Genomic DNA, 26,525 nt, shown 5'->3' on the forward strand with positions numbered 1-26,525 from the left:
TTTTCACTCTCCTCTTTCACTTTCATCAAGAGGCTTTTTAGCTCCTCTTCACTTTCTGCCATAAGGGTGGTGTCATCGGCATATCTTAGGTTATTGATATTTCTCCTGGCAATCATGACTCCAGCTTGTGCTTCCTCCAGTCCAGCGTTTCTCATGATGTACTCTGCATATAAGTTAAATAAGCAGGGTGACAATATATAGCCTTGACGTACTCCTTTTCCTATTTGGAAGCAGTCTGTTGTTCCATGTCCAGTTCTAACTGTTGCTTCCTGACCTGCATATAGGTTTCTCAAGAGGTATTCCCATCTCTTTCAGAATTTTCCACAGTTTATTGTGATCCGCACAGTCAAAGGCTTTGGCATAGTCAATAAAGCAGAAATAGATGTTTTTCTAGAACACTCTTGCTTTTTCCATGATCCAGCAGATGTTGGCAATTTGATCTCTGGTTCCTTGGCCTATTCTAAAACCAACTGGAACATCTGGAAGTTCACGGTTCACGTATTGCTTGAAGCCTGGCTTGGAGAATTTTGAGCATTACTTTACAAGTGTGTATGATGAGTGCAATTGTGCAGTAGTTTGAGCATTCTTTGCCATTGCCTTTCTTTGGGATTGGAATGAAAACTGACCTTTTCCAGTCCTGTGGCCACTGCTGAGTTTTCCAAATTGGCTGGCATATTGAATGCAGCACTTTCACAGCATCATCTTTCAGGATTTGAAATAGCTCCACTGGAATTCCATCACCTCCACTAGCTTTGTTCATAGTGATGCTTCCTAAGGCCCACTTGGCTTCACATTCCAGGATGTCTGGCTCTAGATGAGTGATCACACCATCATGATTATCTTGGTCATGAAGATCTTTTTTGTACAGTTCTTCTGTGTATTCTTGCCACCTCTTCTTAATATCTTCTGCTTCTGTTAGGTCCATACCATTTCTGTCCTTTATCAAGCCCATCTTTGCATGAAATGTTCCCTTGGTGTCTCTAATTTTCTTGAAGATCTCTCTAGTCTTTCCCATTCTGTTGTTTTCCTCCATTTCTTTGCCTTGATTGCTGAGGAAGGCTTTCTTATCTCTTCTTGGTATTCTTTGGAATTCTGCATTCAGATGCTTATATCTTTCCTTTTCTCCTTTGCTTTTCACCTCTCTTCTTTTCACAGCTATTTGTAAGGCCTCCCCAGACAGCCGTTTTGCTTTTTTGCATTTCTTTTCCATGGGGATGGTCTTGATCCCTGTCTCCTGTACAATGTCACAAACCTCATTCCATAGTTCATCAGGCACTCTGTCTATCAGATCTAGGCCCTTAAATCTGTTTCTCACTTCCACTGCATAATCATAAGGGATTTGATTTACGTCACACCTGAATGGTCTAGTGGTTTTCCCCACTTTCTTCAATTGAAGTCTGAATTTGGCAATAAGGAGTTCATGATCTGAGCCACAGTCAGCTCCTGGTCTTGTTTTTGTTGACTATATAGAGCTTCTCCATCTTTGGCTGCAAAGAAGATAATCAATCTGATTTCGGTGTTGACCATCTGGTGATGTCCATGTGTAGAGTCTTCTCTTGTGTTGTTGGAAGAGGATGTTTGCTATGACCAGTGCATTTTCTTGGCAAAACTCTATTAGTCTTTGCCCTGCTTCATTCTGCATTCCAAGGCCAAATTTGCCTGTTACTCCAGGTGTTTCTTGACTTCCTACTTTTGCATTCCAGTCCCCTATAATGAAAAAGACATCTTTTTTGGGTGTTAGTTCTAAAAGGTCTTGTAGGTCTTCATAGAACTGTTCAGCTTCAGCTTCTTCAGCGTTACTGGTTGGGGCATAGACTTGGATAACTGTGACATTGAATGGTTTGCCTTGGAAACGAACAGAGATCATTCTGTCGTTTTTGAGATTGCACCCAAGTACTGCATTTCGGACTCTTTTGTTGACCATGGTGGTTACTCCATTTCTTCTGAGGGATTCCTGCCCGCAGTAGTAGATATAATGGTCATCTGAGTTAAATTCACCCATTCCAGTCCATTTTAGTTCACTGATTCCTAGAATGTCGACGTTCACTCTTGCCATCTCCTGTTTGACCACTTCCAATTTGCCATGATTCATGGACCTGACATTCCAGGTTCCTATGCAATATTGCTCTTTACAGCATCGGATCTTGCTTCTATCACCAGTCACATCCACAACTGAGTATTGTTTTTGCTTTGGCTCCATCCCTTCATTCTTTCTGGAGTTATTTCTCCACTGATCTCCAGTAGCACATTGGGCACCTACTGACCTGGGAAGTTCCTCTTTTGGTATCCTATCATTGTGCCTTTTCATACTGTTCATGGGATTCTCAAGGCAAAAATACTGAAGTGGTTTGCCATTCCCTTCTCCAGTGGACCACGTTCTGTCAGACCTCTCCACCATGCCCCGCCCCTGGCTTGGGTGGCCCTGCAGGGCATGGCTTAGTTTCATTGAGTTAGACAAGGGATCCATGACAAATCCATTAAATCATAGCGCAGGCAGATATTCTGTCTTGATTGTTACAGAGCCTATGGCTGATTCATGTTGATGTATGGCAGAAGCCAATGCAATATTGTGGAGCAATTATCCTTCAAGTAAAAATAAATAAATTAAAAAAACAGCAAAAAAATTTTCTGTCTTGGCCCATGTTTAAGACAGAGGTATTTTTCTAAGCCTAAGGAAGCAATCCTATTTCTTACGCATGTAAGCTTGTATTCATGCATGCATTTATTAATCTATTCCTTCATTTAACAAGTAGGAATTAATTAGATAGCATGGATCTGATATTATAAAGGTCAGGCAGTGATGGTTGAGCAGGATCCTGAAGGCATTTTAAAGTAATCATTACATCCACTGAATTGTTGAAAATATAAAAGGAGACGAAAAGACCCAGCATCAGAGTCATTTCCAATGAGTCAGTTCTTTGCATCATGTGGCCAAAGTATTGCAGTTTCACCTTTCAGCATCAGTCCTTCCAGTGAATATCCAGGACTGATCTCCTTTAGAATGGACTGGATGGATCTCCTTCAGTCCAAGGGACTCTCAAGAGTCTTCTCTAACACCACAGTTCAAAAGCATCAATTCTTCAGGGCTCAGCTTTCTTTATAGTCCAACTCTCACATCCATACATGACTACTGGAAAAACCATAGCTTTGACTAGACAGACCTTTGTTGGTAAAGTAATATCTCTGTTTTTTAATATGCTGTCTAGGTTGGTCATAACTTGTCTTTTAAGGAGCAAGTGTCTTTTAATTTCATGGCTGCAGTCATCATCTGCACTGATTTTGGATCCCCCCAAAATAAAGTCTGCCACTGTTTCCACTGTTTCTCCGTCTATTTGACATGAAGTGATGGGACCGGATGCCATGATCTTTGTTTTCTGAATGTTGAGCTTTAAGCCAACCTTTTCACTCTCCTCTTTCACTTTCATCAAGAAGCTCTAGCTCTTCTTTTGCTTTCTGCCATAAGGGTGGTGTCATCTGCATATCTGAGGTTATTGATATTTCTCCCAGCAATCTTGATTCTAGCTTGTGCTTCATCCGGTCTAAGATTCCGCGTGATGTACTCTGCATATAAGTTAAATAAGCGGGGTGACAATATACAGCCTTGACGTGCTCCTTTCCTGATTTAGAACCAGTCTGTTGTTCCATGTCCAGTTCTAACTGTTGCTTCTTGACCTGCAAACAGATTTCTCAGGAGGCAGGTCAAGTGGTCTGGTATTCCCATCTCTTTAAGAATTTTCCACAGTTTGTGGTGATCCACACAGCCAAAGGCTTTGGAATAGTCAATAAAGCAGAAGTAGATATTTTTCTGAAACTCTCTTGCTCTTTTGATAATCCATGGATGTTGGCAATTTAATCTCTGGTTCCTCTGCCTTTTCTAAATGTAGCTTGAACATCTGGAAGTTCACAGTTCATGTACTATTGAAGCTGACTTAGAGAATTTTGAGCATTATTTTGCTAGCGTGTGATATGATTGCAATTGTGTAGTAGTTTGAGCATTCTTTGGCATTGCCTTTCTTTGGGATTAGACTGACCTTTTCCAGTCCTGTGGCCACTGCTGAGTTTTCCACATTTGCTGGCATATTGAGTGCAGCACTTTCACAGAATTGTGTTTCAGGATTTGAAATAGCTCAACTGGAATTCCATCACCTCCACTGGTTTTGTTCATACTGACGCTTCCTAAGGCCCACAGGATGTCTGGCTCTAGGTGAGTGATCACACCATTGTGATTATCTTGATCGTGAAGATCTTTTTTGTATAGTTCTTCTGTGTATTCTTGCCACCTTTTCTTAGTATTTTCTGCTTCCATACCATTTCTGGTCTTTATTGTGCCCATCTTTGCATGAAAATTTCCCTTGGTATCTCTAATTTTCTTGAAGAGATCTCTAGTCTTTCCCATTCTGTTGTTTTCCTCTATTTCTTTGCATTGATTGCTGAGAAAGGCTTTCTTCTCTCTCCTTGCTATTCTTTGGAACTCTGCATTCAAATGGCTATATCTTTCCTTTTCTCCTTTGCCTTTAGCTTCTCTTCTTTTCATAGCTATTTATAAGGCCTCCTCAGACAACCATTTTGCCTTTTTGCATTTGGGGGATGGTCTTGATCACTGCCTCCTGCACAGTCACAAACCTCCTTCCATAGTTCTTCAGGCACTGTCAGATCTAATCTGTCTATAAGATCTAATCCCTGCAATCTATTTGTCACTTCCATTGTTTCAAGTATACTCAAGTCCAATTTCTTTAGGATACACAGTCCATCTTAGAATGATTAGCTTTAAAATCCGCCCCCCACCCCAGATAATTTCTTGGCATTGAGTTGTGGAAACTCTAATGAAGACTTTAGTGAAGTAATCCTTCCTTGTAAGCAACTTCCTAATAATCCTTCCTAATGTTTTTTTTTGCTCTATTTCTGCTAACAAATAAAATACAAGTATATATGCTGTCATAGGACTATAAGTATTCCTTAAGGTGTGGTATGTATATCTGTGAAGCCAGACGTGGATGTACAGGTGTGTCATCGGTCATTACCAGTAGTGAGCACCCATCATGGAGATGAGGCAGATGCCTTGAAATTGTCTAGACCAGGGGCTGGCACACTCTTCTGTAAGACCAAGGTAGTATTTTATCCTTTGTGGGCCATATGGTCTTAGCTGTAATGACTCAACTCTGCTGGAGTGATGTGAAAGTGATCAGAGATCATACAAAAATGAACGTGAATGGCTGAATTCCGGTAAGACTTTATTTACAAAAACGGGTGGCAGGCCAGATTTGACCCATGGGCTGTCCTTTGCTGACCCCTGTAGAGTCGTCTCCTTATTTCTCTTTAATTTTAAAGACCATTTATGCCCCAATCAGTAGAATTCTGGAGAAGGCAATGGCAACCCATTTCAGTACCCTTGCCTGGAAAATCCCTTGGACAGAGGAGCCTGGTAGGCTGCGGTCCATGGGGTTATGAAGAGTTGGACACGACTGAAGCGACTTAGCAGCAGCAGCAGCAGTAGAATTCAGAAAGGAAAACTTGCAATGTGTTGAGGCACTTGTGTGCTAGCCCTTTCTAAAGATAATCACAGGAGTTAATTTTCTATTCTGTGTATCATTCATGCTTGTTTCTATAAATACTGAAATAAAAAGAAAAATCTATGCTGGTTTTGATCATAAATATCATCTCGAATTTAGGACTGAAGAATGTACACTTTTCCTTTTTCACTGTCAGGGAACTGAAAGAAGCCCAGCAGGCCCAGTCCCCCAAGGATGGCCGCAGTGTCCCCGGGGTCTTTGAGACCCCCACCAGGTCAAGGAGTGCCAAACGTCTGGTAGGAGGAAAGAGTGCCAAGTCGTCAAGCTTCACCTCGGGGCAGATTTCCCCATAAGAACGTCTCTCCCATCAACTTACTCTCTATCCTCAAAACAGATACTGGTTGTGTCAACCTTTCTCGTGTAAAGGGAGGAATTAACAGACTTGGGAGGCTGAAGATTTCAAGAGCCACCCTAATTTAGCATTTTCAGCCAAGATCCTACAGCCACCAAGGCTTCCTAGCAGCATTGGTGGCAGGCACTGCCATGAGCAGCCATTTTTCTTCTCTTGTTAAGTTCCTGCCACCACCTGTCAACAGCTCAGTGACTTCTCAGATTTGCTGATGCACAACGGGAAAGCATGGGCCTTTGAACTGAAAGCAGCCGCCCCCCACTCCCCCCAGCCCCTGCAGCCTGTGGACTACGAGGCTGCCTAGCTACCTGCCTACCAACCAAGAATTCCAGGGACTCTCCTGGCACACAGAAAGAAAGTCAATTTTGTTTTGAGTTGAGGTAGCATTTTTATAAGAAAGTGTGCCTGGATTTCAACAACACTTCCCAGGCTAGATGATTTTATTCCTCAAAAAATTCTCAGTCGCTTTGAGTGAGTGATTTTCCTACTGTATTCTCTGAATGGATGAATGGAGACAATCCCTTTCTCTGATACTGTTTTTGCAAATTAAATGACTTCACTATGTGAGGTAGGTAGAAATAAGACTCTATGTGACTTGAAATTCCTGAACTGGCTATTAACTTTTGAAAAAAAAAAAAAACACTGGCTAGAGGGTTTGAGGGAAATCTGATGTGGTTTGTTGTCCCCCAATCTATTTGCTTTGACTCTCTTGTAACTGTTATAACGGGTTTTGATTTTTGAGTGTTACTAATTTCTCCTGGATTTTATGAAAAGTTGGCTTTGCTTCCTGTGATTTTATCCTATTTTATCCAAGTCCTTTACTCTGTATATATATTCAAAGGAATAGAATGTTTGTAAATAAAGTTTTTTTTTAATCTTGTCCAAAGCCAAATAGGAGTAAAGCACTCTTCTTTGTAAATATGTAACTAACAAAGAATGAGAAATTCATGTTGGAAACCACAGTAGGTAGGAGAGAGAATTTAGTAGGCTAGGGCTAACAGCTCTTGGCTTTAAGGCTCAGTTTCACAGCCTTCACAGCTACTAATGGCCAGGCTATGACACAAAATCATGTTGGTCACAAAAGCATTTGAGAACAACTAGTTGTGTCTTTTAATGATGTTACTCCTGTTGTGGCTTGTAGGCTTTTTGGCTGCCTTATTTTCTTCTTTTCCCTTAATTTTTAAAAGCAAATTAAGTTTTAAAAATTGAATAAACCAGTGAACAAACCGGAGAAGGTGATGGCACCCCACTCCAGTACTCTTGCCTGGAGAATCCCATGGATGGAGGAGCCTGGTGGGCTGCAGTCCATGGGGTCACTAAGAGTCTGACACGACTGAGCGACTTCCCTTTCACTTTTCACTTTCATGCATTGGAGAAGGAAATGGCAACCCACTCCAGTGTTCTTGCCTGGAGAATCCCAGGGACGGGGGAGCCTGGCTGGCTGCCGTCTATGGGGTCACACAGAGTCGGACACGACTGAAGCGACTTAGCAGCAGCAGCAGCAGCAGTGAACAAACCATCACATCATTCTCACGTTTTGGAGTAGCAATTTCTTCCCTGCAATTAAATGAGGAATAGTGCTCTGTACTGCCCATTGACATTTTTAAAAATTAGTCTTTATTCAAGTATTTTTTCTGTATACACTTGTGTATTTTATTTTTATTTATTTTTAAAATATATTGGAATATAGTTGATATTTAGGTTTTCAAACTGAATTTATTTCTTGCCTCCCTGACAATAGCCATGTCCTTTGCAGTATGGTGCAAGGTCAACCACACTTTGTGATTTTAAAACAGGTATATTATTAAGAGTAAGCAATGTATTGGCCTTCCCAGGTGGCGCAGTGGTGAAGAATCCACCTGCCAATGCAGGAGACACAGGAGACCAGCGTTTGATCCCTGGGTGGGAAGATGCCCTGGAGCAGGAAATGGCAACCTACTCCAGTATTCTTGCCTGGAAAATTCCATGGACAATGGAGTCCAGTGAGCTTCAGTCCAAAGGGTTGCAAAGAGTTGGACACAACTGAGCAACTGAGCACAAGCAATATATAGCCCCACGTTCTGTGTCTACACCTGTCTTCTTCAAGTGAAGTGAAAGTGGCTCAGTCATGTCCACTCTTTGCGACCCCATGGACTATACAGTCCATGGAATTCTCCAGGCCAGAATACCGGAGTGGGTAGCCTTTCCCTTCTCCAGGGGATCTTCCCAACCCAGGGATCGAACCCAGGTCTCCCACACTGTAGGCGGATTCCTCACCAGATGAGCCACCAGGGAAGGCACTGACAACTATTATTAGGGCCTGTGACCCCTTCTCTATGGCGTTTCTCAGAGCCACTTCTAGCACCTGAAGCCAGACTGTTCGTTTCCCTCCCTTTCTCTCTGCTGCGCTCCACAGAAGCAGGAAGTCACCAGAAGAGCAGGAAGCTGCATAGACACTGCACGTGACACGGACTGGCTCTTCTCTGGGCTCAGGGCTTACTCTCTTCCATTTCAGTTGGAAGTTGACCCCTGGCCTCAGCGAGAAGCTCCATCCTCAGGCATGAAGTTCTGTTGCTTAAATATGAACACTGACAATCAGGTGCCAACAGATCATCTTGAGTTAGAGAAACCTGATAAAGAGATACTACTGGGCTTTCCTGGTGGCTCAGTCAGTAAAGAAGACACATGCAATGCAGGAGACTGCCTGCACTACAGGAGTCCAGAGTTCGATCCCTGGGTTGGGAAGTTCCTCTGGAGAATGAAATGGCAACCCACTCCAGTATTCTTGCCTGGAAAACCCCATGGACAGGGGAGGCTTGCAGGCAACAGCCCATTGGGTTGCAAAGAATTGACACAACTGAGTGACTAAACCACCAATGTATCTACCAATTCATAGAAGCTGTTGATCTAAAAGCTGTAGAAAGATGAACACTGAAAGATAAATGTCAATATTGTCCCTGAACAATTAAGTTTTAAAAATCTCTGTATGAACCATTATGTCAATCTTGAATTGCATAAAAATTGTTAGGTTGATTTTTTAAAATTTTACAAAAAGTAGCCATGGTTAACTATAGAGTATTGCTAAAGTAGATTTGAATCACTGTAAAATAGATGCTAGTAATTAGGTTAGGTTGGAGAAGGCAATGGCACCCCACTCCAGTACTCTTGCCTGGAAAATCCCATGGACAGAGGAGCCTGGTGGGCTGCAGTCCGTGGGGTCGCTAAGAGTTGGACATGACTGAGCGACTTCACTTTAACTTTTCACTTTTCACTCTCATGCATTGGAGAAGGAAATGGCAACCCACTCCAGTGTTCTTGCCTGGAGAATCCCAGGGATGAGGGAGCCTGGTGGGCTGCCGTCTATGGGGTTGCACAGAGTCAGACACAACTGAAGCGACTTAGCAGCAGCAGCAATCAAGTTAGGTAATAAGTGCTATAATTTTTTTCTAACAGTTATTATGAGGCTTCGGGAAAAACTGATTTAAGAGCAAAGTGAAAACTTTGATTAAAATATATAAAAAGTGTGCTTGTACAGCATCGGAATTGTCCAAAGCTTTCTATCTGTGAGAAAGCATTGCCAATCATGGTTTGTACCAGTTGATACCTACAGCTGAGACTTTCTTTTAATTTAGGGGGGAAAAAAAGGCAAGGCCAAAGATAGCTCTGTGGCCTTGGGCATACACTGTAGACTTGTCTCTTTCTCAGCTAGCTTTGCAAAGGATGAAAGCCCTGAATTATTCCACTAAGACCAGCGGTAATGATAGCTGACTAAAGGCATGATGCTTTCACCACTTCTCAGTATTGGGAAGGTCCTTCCTTTCTGGGTCCATGGATGAACTACAGGAAAAGCCTATGATTATGTTAAAGAGTGGGTGCAGGTCTATGCACATCATGAAGAGGTTTCAGGAATTCCTCACCAAAATGCAAACTGCAGATTTCTTGCAAAGGCAGTATGTTTAATAAATTTTTTTCAGCTACGCTTCCAGATTATTATTTTTTTAAAATTTCTAATTTCAGGCCTACTTGAGTATCCTTCTGTGTTCTATTTATTTGTTCTCACCTGTGGTCTATTCTTGTTTAAAGCATAACTGCTGACTGGATATTCACAAGAAGGTTCCTGTTCTCTAAGAGCTCACAGTCAATGGGGAAGAGGAGGTACCTTCAGTTCAGTTCAGTTGCTCAGTCGTGTCCGACTCTTTGCAACCCCATGAAGGACGTACCTTCATGGGCATTTAAATTTTAATACAAGATAAGACTTAGGGTGTAGAGAAAGTGAAATGAGAGAACAAAGGAAGGATGATGTGCATAAAGAATTTTGAAATTACAGGAAAGAACACTTCTGACGATGAAGATAGAGCAAAGCAACGCTGAAGTATCTGCCATGTTGGGAAGGAGGATCTATTTGATAACAGAAGATGTTTTAACTCCATTCTGCCATGATTTCATACATCTTAATATGATTTTCTTTGTCAAAGAAGACAGCACTTGCAACTTTCTCCAGCCAACAAAGGAAAATGTGAATTGATAATTCCTGTCTGAGAGAGAATTCAGATTAGCCCAGATTCCCCACTAAGATATTCTTCATAAAGTTTTGCATGTGACTTTCAACTTGCATGGTGCTTTCTGCCTTTTTTTTTTTTTAAATAAACTTTTCCACATTCCTTTCTCCAAAGTGTTTGTGAACAGAAAGAAAGAGGGAGTGATTTGTGGCCTAATAAAGAACTTTTAAGGCCAAGTGGTTGGATGTGGATGAGCAGATGTGGGTGGTCAGGGAGAAGTTTCAAAGGTGATTTCAAGTTCAGGTCTGGCAGAATCTTGGCACCATTAAAACACACAAGGCACTTAGAAGAGGGAAACTGGCTTTGAAGGAAAGGATGGATCTGGTTTTTCACTTGACTCAACAGCTCAAGTGAAAGTAGGATTTTTAAATAGGAAATCATCAGAGGGCAAGTTACAGTAGTAAATGGGGGCATGTAGGATGATTCATGTCTGAGCAAGGCCTGAAGGCAATTAACATGGTATGTTTCCAGGACAAAACATGTTTTAGGTGGAAGTAAAACAGGTAAGCATCATGAAATATACCAACTAGGAAGTCATACTATTAAGACTGGGTTAAGGTATGTGTTGGAAACATGAAATAGTTGATATTTTTCCTTTTAGGGCAAAAATGGGCCATTGAAGAGTTTTAAGTTGGGTTCTGAGGAGATTTGCTGATTAGGATGACGCGGCTGTACATTGTCTAGAAGTTGGACAGTACCAGAACCAGATGATGGAGAGGCCTGGGGAGGCATCCCCCAGCCTGTATTCTACAGTCTGTCGGCCTTCTTTCCCCTCTGTCACCAAGGCCAGGATTAGTGGGCGCAAGACAAAATTTAAGGGATGGCTAGGAAACCCAGCATTCAAGACTAATGCTTCATTTTAAAATTATTAAAATTAATGAAATCCACAATGAATTCTAAATAAAGGCAAGATTGGTAAGCTTAAGTTAATTAAGAATGACACTTCCTCGAGAAAAATTATCAGAGATGGAAATTCCTGCAGTTGGAAATAAGGCAAGCAAAGGCTTTTGAAAATATTATCGGTTATTATACCTCCAATCAAGATAGGAAGGTAAAATTATAATTCTGTTTTTGGTATTAAAAAATAACAGTGTTGTGAGTTTTAATACACCTAATTTTTAAATATTCAATATTTCTTCAAGTTCTTTAATGTTCTGGGAAAAAAATGTTCAAATACATAACGTACATAGGCGTGCACGTTTTTCCTGGTGCCTTAGGAATCTACTTGGCTCATATACTGTATTTAGTACAAATTATATTTTATTCACGGATTTGTTCCTTTAAAATATTGCACTAATATTTGATACCTCCCTCTTTTTTTTTTTGGTGACCCTTAAATTTTGCACTTTCAGCTCTTTCCCCATTCCGTTTTATTTTTATTTGTTGTTACTGTTTTTTTCTTCTTGTTTTTGGAGGCTTGATCCTTTCTATTTTTTTCCAGAGGCACAGCTGTTTCGCTCACGTTGCCGAGTCCTGGGCGGACCCCGGAAACTCTTCAAATACAGTAATTTCATTTCATTACAAAGTTAAAATCAGGTTAGCTCGCCGATAGGCAGTGTTGATATATTGCTCCCGCCCGGAAGGAGGCTCCCGGAACTACGGCGTTAAGGGGGCGTGTTTCCCGCAACGCCGGCCGGCTGCATTTTCACGATGCACTCAGAGGACTTTCCGGTTCTTCCTTCTCGCGAGCCTTCAGTCCCGGCAGCAGCCGGAAGTGATTCCCTGCCTGGAGGCTGTGCGGGCCAGAGCCTCAGGTGAGGGCGGGAGAAAGGGCGGAAGGCCAGAGTATTGCGTTAGGTGTGCGTACGGCTGTGCGCGGATCGGGAGGAGTTGCTTTGTCGGCGTGTAGATCTCCTCTTCTCGCGCGGAGGAGTCTGTGGTTTCGTCTCATCTCCCAGGCCCTATACGTTGGGAGCGTCAGCTTTGAGCAAGTGCGTCCGCACATTTCAGCGGTGAGACGGCCAAGCCCAGGGATCGCCTTGTTCTTTGCAAAAGGGATTGAAGGCAGTAATTTTTGCGGCAGCACGTTCCAGATTGAAGCGCCATGATAACATTTTAGTATTTGCTGAGCTCTTTGTCTTAGGAACTCTTTTAGAAGTATTGGGTGTAACAGTGAAGAAATGAGGCAGAAATCCCTGCCAGAAGGGAACTTGCGTTTAACTGAATTTGGGAAAACAGTGGAGTAGAAATGGGGGTAGAATCAGAATTTTTGTATGGGTTAAAAGAAGAGGAAGTTAAGGGGGACCAAAAAAAAAAAAGGAAAGGTGCGAGAGATTTTGGGGAGTGGGAGAGGATCTTTGTCTAATGTGCAGGGGCGTGATACGTTACGGTCTCAAGGTTGGTTGCGTAAAAGCCCTGAATGCCGTTAGGAATTTAGGACTTCAGTGAAACAGTGTTCTTGCTATAGGATATAATCTCTTTTTCTTCAGGAAAAGACTAAAGATTAGATTGGAAGAAGAGAGAGTAGAAGCCATGTTTCGAAGACCTGTAGTACAGGTAATCACTTCTCCATGTTAATGTTGAGATGTGTTATTATAAACCATAGCGATCACGTTTCTTTAGGGTTTTGCCTGCAGAGGCAGAAGCCCTTTGAGCCCACCTGTCTTATTGTACTTAGTTGCTATGAGGGTTGGGGACAGATTTTGGTGGTAGATGCAAGCTCAGCCGTGTCTGACTCTTTGCAACCCCCATAGACTGTAGCCCACCAGGCTTCTCTGCCCTTGGGCTTCCCCAGGCAAGAATACTGGAGTAGGTGGCCATTTCCTGCTCCAGGGGATCTTCCCGACCTAGGGATCGAACCCTCATCTCTGGCATCTTCTGCACCGGCATGCAGATTCTTTACCACTTGAACAAATAGTGTTCACTAAAGCAAAAACAAACAAAAACGTTTCCAATTTACTCACATATATGATGAGAGTAGTTCTTAAAACGTGTTACTTGCGTGTAGAGCAGTTAGAGAGCATTTAAAGTCCTTCTTGATCCGAAGTCTATGAGAATTGTTTCAGCTTTTTTTTTTTCTAATCACGTGGTTGGTTTTCTGACCACCTACTTTTGTTGTCAGTCTGCGACCCCACCAACACGCCATCTCCCTGCTGAGGAGAGCGGGTGAAGTTCACCCAGTCAGGCTCCTCACCTGATCTTTTCAGTCAGTCTAGCCAGCCTTGAGTCAGCCTCGACCGGCTTTTCCTCGCTTACCTCGTTTGGGCACCGAGGTGTATAGATTTTCCTTTATAACACCTCTCATAGCTCCCATCTTGTTAAGGAAGAGTCGTTTCCTCAGTGGAGCCTGTTCAGGTCTCCTCCACTTGCTGCAGCATTGGCTGTATATTCTTGGATCCCTGTTTTAACTTATACACACTTTTAAAATACATACCTTTTAATGTGTCGAAACCTGGAAAAGTTACTCGTGTCTTAATACACAATTCTACATATTAAGGTAAATTTAATACCATATATAAAAGGGTTAAAAGTTTAGTTTCAAAAAATTATCCCAGTTAAATAATTCATTCCCTATTTTTGCTTCTCCGGTAGGTCTTGATTTTTGTGTGCCCCCCATGGGACAGATTATTATTCCATAAAACATGTGAGCTCTGGCTCATCTGAGCATCAGGTTAGTACACTTCTAGCATCACGACACAGGTACCAGTTAGCAGATTGATTCTTTACTATGTGGTAACTCATAATTTTTATTTTTCTACCCACCTTCTGCCCCCAAGCATAGTGCTGGGATTCCATAGCCAAAAGTACCCTTGGAGTGGGTGGTGTTTCAATTGGTAGATACCTGCTGTATGTTACCAGTGCCAGTTCTGGACACATGTTTCTCTGATATAATGGTTAGCTCTCCGAATCCAGTGATGTTCTCAGTAATGTGTACTCAAAGCTTGGCAGTAGCCCTTAAACAGAGGCAGCAAAGGGCAGTGGGAAAGCCAGCAGCCTTGGGGTTGGGGCCCTGAGTTCCAGCTGTGACTTGCCACTTCTCTCCTGTAGGATTTTGGGCAAGTTACTCACTCTGTCTCTGAACTTCATTTTTGTCATCTGTAAAGTGGTAGTAATTTTACATAGTTTATAGGTTTATTCTGAGTATTAATTGATAATAGGCAAAGCACTTACCTAGTATTCACTAATGATGGACTACTGTGGACTATAGCTTGCCAAGTTCCTCTGTCTATGGAATTTTCCAGACAAGATACTGGAGTGGGCTGCCATTGTGTTCTCCAGGGGATCTTCTCGACCCAGGAATTGAACCTTCGTCTCTTGCATTGGCAGGCAGTCTTTACCCCTGAGCTATCTGGGAAGCCCTTTCAGTTAATGATGGCTTTGGTTATCACTGAGTGCTACTGTTACACGGCAGTGACTCTCTTTCTCTGATAGACTGATTCGAACAGTCTTATTTTTGTACTTAATCAAAGAACCATGTTTGTTTATCTTAGATTTTTTTCTTGGGGCTGTCAGAAGCACAGATTTTTCCAACACGTGTTGTTTACCGTTTTATGTGCAAGCACAGAAGCGCCATGTCAGGAGGTTGCCACGGAAGCATCAGGAAAGACCTGTAAATGGACTCTGGTGTACTCCCTCGAGCCTTCTTTGTGCCTGTGCGCTTCTGCAGGAGGCTGCCCCTAAGTGTTTGTGTGGTCCTCCTGGCCCTGTGGGGTTTCCCCAGTAAAGAATCTCCCTGCAGTGCAGGAGATGCAGGAGATGTGGGTTCAGTCCCTGGGTTGGAAAGATCCCCTGGAGGAGGGCATGGAAACTCACTCTGGTATTCTTGCCTAGAGAATCCCATGGACAGAGGAGCCTGGTGGGCTCTAGTCCATAGGTTTGCCTAGAGTTGACATGACTGAAGCCACTGAGCATGCATGCGTGCCTGGCACTGTGATGGGTGCACCTCTCTCGTGTGGGTATGTGCCTTAGGGGCTGCTGACTGGGTGATGACCAGGTGTGAACTGGTTTTTTGTTTACATTTGCCTTTCCCCCTGTACTAAAGCTATTTTACTCGTTTGTTCCACTTTAGGTACTTCGTCAGTTTGTAAGACATGAGTCTGAAGTAGCTAGCAGTTTGGTTCTCGAGAGATGTAAGTAGTGGCTGATTTCCAGTTTTTACAGCAATGTGCTCATGTTCTCAGATACATCGCAGAAGAGGTGCATTCATTGGGTTATACTCTGTTAACCATCATGCTTTCGGTTCATATCTGCCTCTCTGTCCTTGGCTGCAGGGGCCTTCTGTAAACCTGGTCCTTCTTCCCTTATCATACACTTTTTACCCACTCTTATTGTCACTTTCCTGCCAAAGAAATTCCTTGGGTCCTTTTTGGTTACCTAAGACATCCAAGGCTGTGTGCTAGTTGGCTGAAGCAGTGAATGTGGTGACAAGTGGTTGTTTCACGGAAATAGTCCCTGTATTTATAAAGATTTTCAGATCTCAATTTTGTTCCTTTAACCATACAAACAGTTTAAAAACGTTTTTTAAAGGTATTTAAAAGATGAATTGATGCCTTTGAACTGTGGTGTTGGAGAATACTCTTGAGAGTCCCTTGGACTGCAAGAAAATCCAACCAGTCCATTCTGAAGGAGATCAGTCCTGAATATTCATTGGAAGGACTGATGCTGAAGCCGAAACTCCAGTACTTTGGCCGCCTGATGCGAAGAACTGACTCATTGGAAAAGACCCTGGTGCTGGGAAAGATTGGAGGCAGGAGGCAAAGGGGACGACAGAGGATGAGATGGTCGGATGACATCACTGCCTCGATGGACTTGAGTTTGAGCAAGCTCTGGGAGTTGGTGATGGACAGGGAAGCCTGGTGTGCTGCAGTCATGGGGTTGCAAAGAGTTGGACACGACTGAGTGAACTGACTGAATTGAAAAGAAGAATTTAGATAAAGAGCTTAATGCTTGTTTTGTGGGGTTCTAGGGATACTTTCTCCTTTCTTGTCAGTCCTCTTTTTTCCCTCCGAGCCTCTTTTTATTTGCTCCTCACACTTGTTTTCTGACCTTCTAGTGCTTGGGTTTTGCTTAATGCCGAGATGGAAGTTGAAGTAGTGATTGTAGCTGTTCCTCTTCTGGACATTTCTGTCAGTCTTACGTTATCTACGAATTGCTTTTCAGCTCTGAATCGCGTGCAGTTGCTTGGTCGAGTAGGTCAGGACCCTGTCATGAGACAGGTAGAAGGAAAAAACCCAGTCACAATATTTTCCCTAGCAACAAATGAGATGTGGCGATCAGGGGAAAACGAAACCTACCAAATGGGTGAGTATAAAAGACTAGGGTTTTAGTACTATAGTAATTAGACATTATTTAGTGTGAATTGATACTTTAAGAATACTTTCGTAAAGGATCTCCCTTAACTTGTCCTGTCTCTTAGAAACCGTGGCGTGGCTTAACTGGACACGATGTCCTTCGGCAGTTGTCTTTCGCATTTGTAACCACATTCCCTGTCCTTGTGATTCTCGTGACTTAGGTGATGTCAGTCAGAAGACAACATGGCATAGAATCTCAGTGTTCCGACCGGGCCTCAGAGATGTGGCGTATCAGTACGTGAAGAAGGGGTGAGTTGAAGAAGGAGGGATCTTACAGGTTGAATGGTTTAAAAAACAAACAAAGAACGTGTTTTCATGGACTCTGTAGCTCTTCTATTTATAAAGTACCACTCATTACTTTGGGTTAGCTCAAGAGGTATTTATTCAGTGCTCAATACCGTATGCATAGTGTCATAGGTGACTAGTTTAAAGGTTTTAACATGGTTTAGCCTTTTAAGGACTTAGGACAGTAGGACGTGAACTTGAACAGCACTGATGAGGCGAGAGAGCAGGCAGAGGGCACCGTGTGCCTGTCACGGGCGCAGCGGTGCTCGTGGGGGCTCCCAGGCCGCCATGGCCAGCCCCCCAGGTGGCGGGTGTCTTGCCCTTGGCACCCCGTGGTGGCCTGACAGAGGGTCTGGGAGGTGGGGAGCCTGACGCAGTGAGGTATTCTGGTGATAATTCAGGGCAGTTAATTCATATTTGATAATTTTATATGAACTTAGCAATTCCTTTTTGAAATGTTTGGATTATGTATAAGAAGTGTCTTTTCCAAATCCTTAGAAGGACAAAAGTTTGTGTTTAACAGCAGCTGTAGTCATAGTTTAGAAATGTATTATAGAAATAAAACATTTCATGAAACATAAGTTTAGCAATAATTAAAATTTCTATTTTTTTCAATAATTGCATACCTTTTCTTCATATGAACTTCCATCGTGTGTGTGTATAGTATGTAAATATATATATCACACATAAAACACACCAGAGGACATTTCAAGGAAAAGGTATCCAATTTCAGCGAATGGCTGATGAATCTGTGTGACTGTTCCCTTTGGCACCCAGTCATTTTACTAGTCTACTTTCTGTATTGTGCAGTATCAGTGCTGTTAAATTCTGAAATTGGTGCCACTGTGGCCATTTTCTACCCTTTAAAGTCGACGTTACATTTGTCTTCCAGTTCATCCTTCTAGAGAGTGCAGAATAGTCTTAGTAATTAACTCTGGGTGAAATACTAAGCTGAAAACTTGTATTTTGAATTTTAATAATCTAAGGTCATTTGAGAGTAAGTTCATGAACCTCACTGTAGAAAGGAACTGAAAAATAAGTGAAAAAAAAAACAACCCAAATCCGTTAGATAATTCAGGGTCAAAGGGGATAGAAAAATCACATGTTGGAAATCAATCATAGAGATTTAAAGGATGCTCTTCATTTTCAGGGTCTTAAGGTTGCTTTTTTTTTTGACTTAACATTTGGAACTTTTTTTTAAACTTCATAAGGGCCACAGGCAGCTAAAGGACGAAAACATCCTGTTTCCCACAATGTGGCAAGGCAAGTCCACGTGTACTTTCTGTTTCGGTACTCTTGTTCTTTGCCTGTGCCTCGTGGCTTGCAGGATCTCAGTTCCTGGATCAGGCAGTGAAGGCACGGAGTCCTAACATCAGGAGACTGTTTTAGCGCTCTTAATTCTGAATTAAGAAGTGGTATGTGTGATTATCTATTTCATCCTTGAAGAGTATACGCAGTACTCTCCTCTGACCTGACTCTCTGCTGTAAAGCATATTGAAATCTCCAGACTAAAACTGGTAAATTTTATTTGTATCAGGTCTCGAATTTATGTGGAAGGGAAAGTAGACTACGGTGAATATACGGATAAAAACAATGTGAGACGACAAGCAACAACAATTATAGCTGGTAAGGCTCTTGTGATAATAGCTATTCTTTCTTATTTTCTTTGAATGCTTGGCTATGTTGTAGCCTTCAGTTCAGTTCAGTCGCTCAGTCGTGTCCGACTCTTTGCGACCCCATGAATCGCAGCACGCCAGGTCTCCCTGTTCATCACCATCTCCCGGAGTTCACTCAGACCCACGTCCATCGAGTCCGTGATGCCATCCAGCCATCTCATCTTCGGTCGTCCCCTTCTCCTCCTGCCCCCAATCCCTCCCAGCATCAGAGTCTTTTCCAGTGAGTCAACTCTTCTCATGGGTGGCCAAAGTACTGGAGTTTCAGCTTTAGCCTTACCTGAGGCTATTAGTACTGATGCTTATGAGATTGTAAGGCACCTCACCAGGAGAATCCCGAGTGGAGTTTGTGGGCCTGCTCTAAGTTTCTAGATATATATCCCTTCTTTCAGAAAATGATCTCTGTACTCACAGTTTTAGTTCACAAGTAACTTTAGAATTATCCATTGCACTGTTGATGCCTCTTTGAAGGATATGGCCTGAATGGAAAAGCATGTACCAAGAAGAGTTACACTAATATTGGCATTAGACATTTGTACAGCTTCATTCAGAACCTGTTTGGTGCTTAACGTGATGATTTTGTTTTAAACTCCTATTGTTCTCATTAAACAAAATACAAAACAAGAAAAATGGATGCACAGAGCTTAAAGGAGGCTAAGAAGATATCCTCTAGAGGAGAGTGTTCAAGCTTTTCTGAAAATTCTGCAATTATTTTGAAACCAGTATATACCCCTTTGAAAATGTTTAAGTTGACATTAAGAGTTTTTTTCAATATAAAATTATGTTGCTCTTAAAGGTATTAAGGGATCTAAATATCATAACAGTTTGGTAGCCATCATCATTAAAAAGATACAAGCTCTTCAACATTTGGAAAGTTTATGATTCCCTTTTCTCTGGACTTGTTTTTCAATCCCATTTTCTCCTTAGAAGTGTATCTTAATATAATATATTGTATAGTCAAAAATATTTTATTATTTTATTCTGTTAAATGTAACAAAAGTACATACATAAATAGAAATTTTAAAATATTTAAAAAAACTTTGCGATAGTGAGACTCTGAATGTTAGGTTTCTCCTTGAATAGGTTATCATTACAGTTGTTTTTAGAACATAATTGACCGAAACAACTGTAATATGTAAATACAAAAGCTGTAACATTTTATTGAAAATGTGTCTAAATGAGATAGATGATGCATTTTTTTTGTCTTTTGGATTAATTGCTGAACTTGTTTTTTATGGATATAAAACTCAAGAAACTATTTTCTTAAGTAGATGAGGATGAAAGAGCTATTTATGGGCTTCTGAGATATGCCAAAATTAGATATTTAAAAGTTAATTTTTTATTATGGAAAATGTCAAACATACACAAAAGGAGAGAGGAGTGAAAAACACAAACTCCCATCATGCAGCTTCAACAGTTATCAACAGATGGCAAATATTATTTCATCTATGCCCCAGCCTACTTTTCCCCCACCTGCATCATTTTGAGTGAATCTGAGACATTGTGTCATCCATAAATATTTCAGTAGGTGTCTCGGAAATGTATGGATTCCTCTTTATAGTGCTATTATCAGAGCTAGTATTAAATAACTCATTATTAAATTTATCTTTTACTAGATGCCATAGTATTGAAATTTTTTTGATTGTTCTATGAACAGCAATCTATACATTAAATTACATGGTTTATATATATGTTAAGTCTCATTAAAAAAAAAATTTAGATTTGGGAGGCTAAAAGTCTGACAACTTAGGTCTCCTAACTGACAGATTTTCCTTTTTCTCTTTGCACTTGTTCCAGAGTTCATGTCTTAACTACTATGCCTTATTGATAAATTATAATTTGTCATAAATAATAAGCATATATTTTCTTACTGCTTTCTTGAAAATATATTGACCTTGAGAACCAATATAGGTATCTTCCTCCCCTCATTATTAAACCTAAGAGAAGGTTCTTTCTGACCAGTTTGCTTTCATATTTCTTGAGTGTCTTGAGTGAATCACTTCCTGCTTGCCTTGTTCTTCCTTGGCTCATTCTTAAAGAGGTATCTAACTGTTTAAAAATAATTTTTCAGACCTGTGTATGGTATAAAACTATGCCTGTGATTTTAGCAGTGGAAAATCAAGCTTTCTAATAAAATAGTTGACATATTTATAAAGCATTTAATACTTTCATCTTCCACTGTAAACCTATTGTGTGGGCAAATCTCAAATTTAAATTGTGTGAAGTTTTATAAACCAGGTCAAAGAGAAACATTTCAAATTATCTGCCATTTTCTTCTTGTCAGTATTATTCACCAGCATGGATGATTAAGCAATTAACATAGGTTTATGGCTAATAGTAAAATGAATAGGTCTTTAGTGCCATTAATATGGAAGGGAATAGAGTATAATTTGGCTCATCTGTTTTATAGGCTGTATTTTTTTTTCTTCTAGAAATCAGTGTAACTTAAAAATAACCACCAGCAGGTGGCAGTCTTGTCTTTTTACATAGTGATGTCAACTTGGATAATCTCTTCTGAAATAACCATTCTGTACCAAAATACTCTAGTTTTAGAAGACTGTAGTCATGAACAAATACTCAGTTATTGTATAGTAACCGTTTTTGGGATAATTGTAAAGTTTTAAGAATGTCATTGTTTCAGTATTATGTAGAAGGTACTGCTGCTTTTCCTTTGCTTGTCCTAAACTAATTGTTTCTGGACAACCTTTTAGGAGCAATGTCTGATGTTTTTGGATAAAAATGCTCCCTCTGAAATATTGATTACTAGAAAATTTCCCAGGACTAAATGTGTAAAACTCATTTTGTTTTGAAATTTAAAAGTACCGTTGTTCTGTATGAGTGTTCAGACTTAAAAAACACAAATAGATCTCTCTGTCCTGATGGGGCTATATTGAACCCCGTCCTTCCCTCTTCCCTCCAGCATGTGGTATGTGATGCCACGATCCTCTTCTGGGTTAGGATGTGCTCCTTGGTTTACTGGCTTCTATATGAGTGTTGCAAGCATCGAAGTGTGTGACGAGCTCTTTTGTAGAAAGTTACTACTGAGAAGACCTTTGCTACCTTCAGGGAAGACAAGAAGTATTCCACCTTTTCTCACAAGGTCTGAATTACTGATAAACCATCAAAAGCCCAGCTTTTACCTCCATTATGCCTATCATAGATACCTGTTAAGAACATCAGTTAGTTCCGTTGTTCAGTCGTATTCGACTCTGCGGCCCCACGAACAGCAGCACACTGGGCTTTCCCGTCCATCACCGATTCCTGGAGCTTGCTCAAATGCGTGTCTGTCGAGTTGGTGATGCCATCCAACCATCTCATCCTCTGTCGTCCCCTTCTCAGCAGGAACCTAGTATTTTGAGAATTTGTCTAAAGTTTTTTTGGTGACTAGCACTAAAATACGTATGTGGTAGAAGGGAATGATTAAGTGGGGTGGAGAAAGAGTTCTGGAAATAACATTTCTGCTTTGGCTTCTTCACAGATAATATTATATTTCTGAGTGACCAGATGAAAGAGAAGCCGTAGACTGGACGATCCTTCTCTGGCCGGTGTTTGGTACAGTCTCATTTCCAAATCATGCTAGTGTTAATAGTTTCTAAGGACAAGAATTAAAATCCTCTTCATTATAAAATGAGTGATAACATTTTCGTGACTATCACTTCCTTCCCTTTTTTGTGTCATGAACTCTGGTAGCTCCTGCCTGTTAATGGTATTCACTGATTGTTTATTCTTTAAGAGATGGTTTCTGTGTACAAACTTGTGAACTTTTAGGTTCATCCATGTTATGGCAAAGGGATGAATGTCCTTTGGGAAGGCCCCCCCCGCCCCCCCCCCTTTTTTTTGTGCATACTTCTATTATAGCATTGAGTCAAGCACCATAGTGTTTTTGAGTATTGCTGTATGTCAGACATTTATCCCATGGTTGTAGATACTGATTTCCTTATCTGGTTTATAGACCAGAAGGCAAGGGCTGTATCTTCTTTGTGTACTTGCATGTTTAACCAGTGCTTTGCACAGAGTAGGCAATAAATGTTGACACGTGAATGATCCCAGTAGGGTAATGAGCTTTAGCCCAAAGTGAAGGGGTTTGCTGAGCAGCGTTTAGTATCTAACCTAAATAGCTTCAAGACTAAGCTACCTCAGTCCCGTCTTTTGTTTTTGGACAGTTTCACTAGTAGCATTTATGAAACAGTTTACCAGTGGTGAAGACCTAAAGTGCAACTGGGGATGAAGTTGTTCGTCTCCAGAAGGTGATCCAGGGGCTCTGGTTTCACTATTTTCTATCTTTCTAAGCGCCTCTTCTCTGTCCTTTTAGTCTTGTGCGGAGCTCTCCCTGTTTAGGGAGCCCCTAAGCCACCTCTGGCACTGCGTCCGTAGGTTAGCGCCCCAGGTATGTGTCCCTTTAATTTTCCTACATGGCCTTCTGCTGTACATACTGTGTACACTTGGGTACACACAGTCACTTTCATTATAAGATTGTGAAAATCACAGAGCACTAATAATTTACTAGTAACGATTATATGAAATAAACTCAGTGATTTAAATGCGTCTTGCACTTTTTGAGGTTTGCCTCAGCCCTTGCCGGGTGTGCGTGCTCATTCGCTGCTATGTGACAGAGGCTGGCTGCTGCTTGGTAGGTTGTCTGGTCACACGTGCATCCCTGTTCTCAGGCTCCAGCTCCGCCTCTAGCCCAGCCTGGTTATTTGTGTCCCAGGCTGTGTGTCCTCTCCCCCTGCCTCTGAGTGTGATGCTCACTGTAGCTTACATCCTGCTGGACTTAAACAAGAACCACATTCACACGTTATTTTATGGGCCCTTGGCTGTTTTAAGATATTTTCTGCATAATTCAGCAGCTTTTTGTACTCATACTACAGTTTGGCTAAGGAAAATTAGAGTTCTTTAGTTTATCCTTTTCATGCCAAGCTATGGGAGAAAATTACTGTTTCCTCATAGCAACCATCTTTAAATTAAAATTTTTTTTTTCAGCCACCTTTTTCTTTTCTTTTTTTCCTGTACTGGGACTATTAATCAACATGTTACATCTGCCCTCTTGGTTCCCACATTAAAACTATCTAGTGTTGTAGTACTCACTCCTTGACCCCACATTCCTTAAAGCAAAATTGTAAAGTAGATAAAATTTGTCTTTGGGGCAACTTTTTATTCTTGTCCTCAGCGAAGCTACTTTTATGCCCCTTCAAAGTTGTAAGAGGTCATGCATATAAGTATTCCTGTTTAAACTGGATGATGAATCTGTGCTTTGGGAAAGGGACATGCTGAACAAAACAGTTTAATGGCCAAGTGACTCTGAGTCTGGGTGCAGGGGCCAGAGAGTGTGTCCTCCAGATCCTGTGAGCTGAGGGGCTCTTCTGCAGACTCCCACTCACTTGAGAGGCTCTGAGGTGGGCAGTGGGGCTTTCAGAATTAGGTGTTCAGGGCAGAGGCCTCAGCGTGCATGTGATGCTACAGATCTGGGGGTCCACAACCTGGGGGGCTGCGGGAGCATCAATTCTGCTCTCCCCTGCAGGCAGCCCCAGCTGCTGAGAGACCTCCTGAGGTTCCCAGGCTGGTCTCAGAGGAGACGGAGAATCCAATAGCAGTCACAGGCCATAGGGGTCTTCTAGTTTTGTGTCCTGCCTCTCCTTAATTTCATGGTCTTACAGTGTCAGGGACTGTACCTGTAGAAGACTGCTGTGTGACTTTGATTTTGGGATTGCATGTTAGTTTAATGATGAGTATGATATTCATCATTAAGTGTGGGAGAAGTGTGGGAGAACAGCACGTGTGGTTTGAAAATATATCCTGTATTTGGAAAAGAAGTAATTGATAATAGATGTATACCTCAAGTCTAGAAGGAGAAAAAACAAAAGGTTCTGACGATCTCTGAATGGGAAGATTGTGTATGATTTGCTTTACACTTTTGTATTTTCTTTTTTTTTTTAAGCATTGAGTATGTATTACTTTTATAATAAGAAATAAAGCTGTTTACATTTGGGGGAAAAAAAAAAAACTTTTCCATTATTTCCGAGCCAGGCTTTCTCATTCACGTTAAGCTAGTACCACCTCATGCTTAGACACGTCATCTTTTTTTTCTTTTCTTCTTGTATTCTCCTCTTTAAGTATATACAGCCTGGAAGCGTTGACTTTAGAGACTATCACATATGAGATCCACTATTTGCTGTGAGGTGCAGTTCTCAGAGAGTCATCCTTTTCTTAAAAATCGCTGGGTGCTTACTTGTCCAAAGACATCCAGAATCATCAGAGACGTTTTTCTGTGGCTGTTTTGGGGATTACCTGTCATTGCCAACTGGGTTTCAGCCTACCCTTCATAGCTCATTTGGGGGAAATTAATGGTAGTTTCTCATTGTTCCTAAAAGATAATGGGCAGTTCTTGAGGGCAGGGTTGCCTTTTACTCAGACTGCCCTTTTACCCCTGTCCAGCTCACCCCAGCGCAGTGATGGTTTAGGGCCTTGTAAATGCCTGTTGTTCTGTCAGACTGCCCTGGGACATTGACATGCAAATGAGGGCAGGATCACCTTACTTGTTTTGCTGTCAGGGTTTGCATTATATGCCCTGAAGATTGGTGGGAGTAACAGCAAGCAAATCATCATAGAAAACAACAGATCGTCACAAGGTTAGTGAGTTATAGAGAACTATCTTACAAGGTAACAGTAGTCATATTAGTGGCTGCACACCAGGCCCTGAGCTAAGTACTTTTTACTATTGACTCATTTAACTATTACACTAAGAAGAAGGTCATATTATCCCCATTTTATAGGTGAGGAAACTTGAAATTGAGAGATTAAGACAAACGTCAAAGTGGTGCAGCTTGTAAGAGGCACATCTGGGGTTTGAACTTGGATAGGTGAGGTCTGCATTTTGCTTTCTGCCCACAGGCTCCTTAGGGGCTTCCCTGTAGCTTAGCTGGTAAAGAATCCGCCTGCAATGTAGGAGATCCCGGTTCGATTCCTGGGTCAGGAAGATCCCCTGGAGGAGGGATAGGCCACCCACTCCAGTATTCTTAGGCTTCCCTGGTGGCTCAGTCGGTAAAGAATCCACCTGCAGTGCGGAAGACCTGGGTTTGATCCCTGGGTTGGGAAGATTCCCCTGGAGGAGGGCATGGCAACCACTCTGGTATTCTTGCCTGGAGAATCCCACGGACAGAATGGACAGAGGAGCCTGGTGGGCTACAGTCCATGGGGTCACAAAGAGTCAGAAATGACAGCGACTAGGCCCACCGCAGCGTAGCTGCCTTCCCATTCCTGTTGACCTTGAATAACCAGAACCCCACTGCTGCCTTCTGCCTGGAGCCCCATGCAGGGTGCATCTGAATCACACCAGGATTCCGTACCTTCTAGGCTTTAGTTGGGGAAGAATTATGAGTGATGGGGAAATACCACCACCTCTTTAGTAGTCTTTCTCATTTTCAGTTTAATGATTCCCACAGGAAAATAAGTCACAGTTAATTTCCCTACCAGGTTATCTTTACATATTCCTCCTCTTTTTTATCAAGCAGTGTCTCTTTACTGGTTAAAATAAGTTCAGGGTGTCTGCTCCTTTTATTGTTTCCTCCAGTTGTTTCCTTCCTGCTGAGTGTTGAGATGGTCCAGAAGATTGTTCAGGAATTTGTCAGGCTCACTTTTTAGAGAGTGAGACTTTTGGCCGGCACCAGCATCATTGACGTCCCCTCTCATTCTCTCTTTACTGTTCATCTATTAGCTCTCTGCCGTGCTTTGAACCTCAGGGTCCTGCTTGTCCGTATTGGTGTACATCTTGACGCTTTCTTCTTTCTCTCCTCTACCTGTCACTTGGAAAAAAGGTGGTC

The 26,525-nt window shown here is 41.7% G+C and overlaps 2 protein-coding genes across 4 annotated transcripts in view; both read left to right on the plus strand.

Annotated features, from left to right (window-relative positions):
• WEE2 (WEE2 oocyte meiosis inhibiting kinase) overlaps nucleotides 1-5,863 on the plus strand; it is a 29,496-nt gene extending 23,633 nt beyond the window's left edge. The window contains exon 11 of the mRNA XM_068973312.1: nucleotides 5,707-5,863. Within this exon, the coding sequence (XP_068829413.1) occupies nucleotides 5,707-5,863 (157 nt within the window). The remainder of the gene's footprint in view (nucleotides 1-5,706) is intronic.
• A 6,316-nt stretch (nucleotides 5,864-12,179) lies between these two features.
• SSBP1 (single stranded DNA binding protein 1) lies at nucleotides 12,180-24,572 on the plus strand. 3 transcript variants are annotated; one of them, XM_068972848.1, is made up of 7 exons: nucleotides 12,180-12,211; nucleotides 12,887-12,953; nucleotides 15,466-15,526; nucleotides 16,557-16,697; nucleotides 16,909-16,996; nucleotides 18,570-18,658; nucleotides 22,184-24,572. In XM_068972848.1, the coding sequence occupies exons 2-7, from the start codon at nucleotides 12,930-12,932 to the stop codon at nucleotides 22,225-22,227; spliced, it is 447 nt and encodes a 148-aa protein (XP_068828949.1). In that variant the 5' UTR covers nucleotides 12,180-12,211; nucleotides 12,887-12,929; the 3' UTR covers nucleotides 22,228-24,572. The 3 variants fall into 3 exon arrangements, with proteins under 3 accessions (XP_068828949.1, XP_068828946.1, XP_068828948.1); XM_068972845.1 differs by lacking the exon at nucleotides 12,180-12,211 and adding an exon at nucleotides 12,228-12,409; XM_068972847.1 differs by lacking the exon at nucleotides 12,180-12,211 and adding an exon at nucleotides 12,228-12,388.
• Nucleotides 24,573-26,525: the final 1,953 nt, after the last annotated feature.

The sequence above is a fragment of the Capricornis sumatraensis genome, chromosome 5 (assembly GCF_032405125.1).
Source record: "Capricornis sumatraensis isolate serow.1 chromosome 5, serow.2, whole genome shotgun sequence".
Classification (NCBI taxonomy): domain Eukaryota; kingdom Metazoa; phylum Chordata; class Mammalia; order Artiodactyla; family Bovidae; genus Capricornis; species Capricornis sumatraensis.

Bases quoted from the DNA above. Each gene is read 5' to 3' on its own strand.
- SSBP1 (XM_068972848.1), top strand. From the start codon at position 12,930: ATGTTTCGAAGACCTGTAGTACAG. The intron at 16,997-18,569 runs GTGAGTTGAAGA...TATTTGTATCAG, and splicing joins TATCAGTACGTGAAGAAGGG to GTCTCGAATTTATGTGGAAG. The intron at 18,659-22,183 runs GTAAGGCTCTTG...GCTTCTTCACAG, and splicing joins AGCAACAACAATTATAGCTG to ATAATATTATATTTCTGAGT.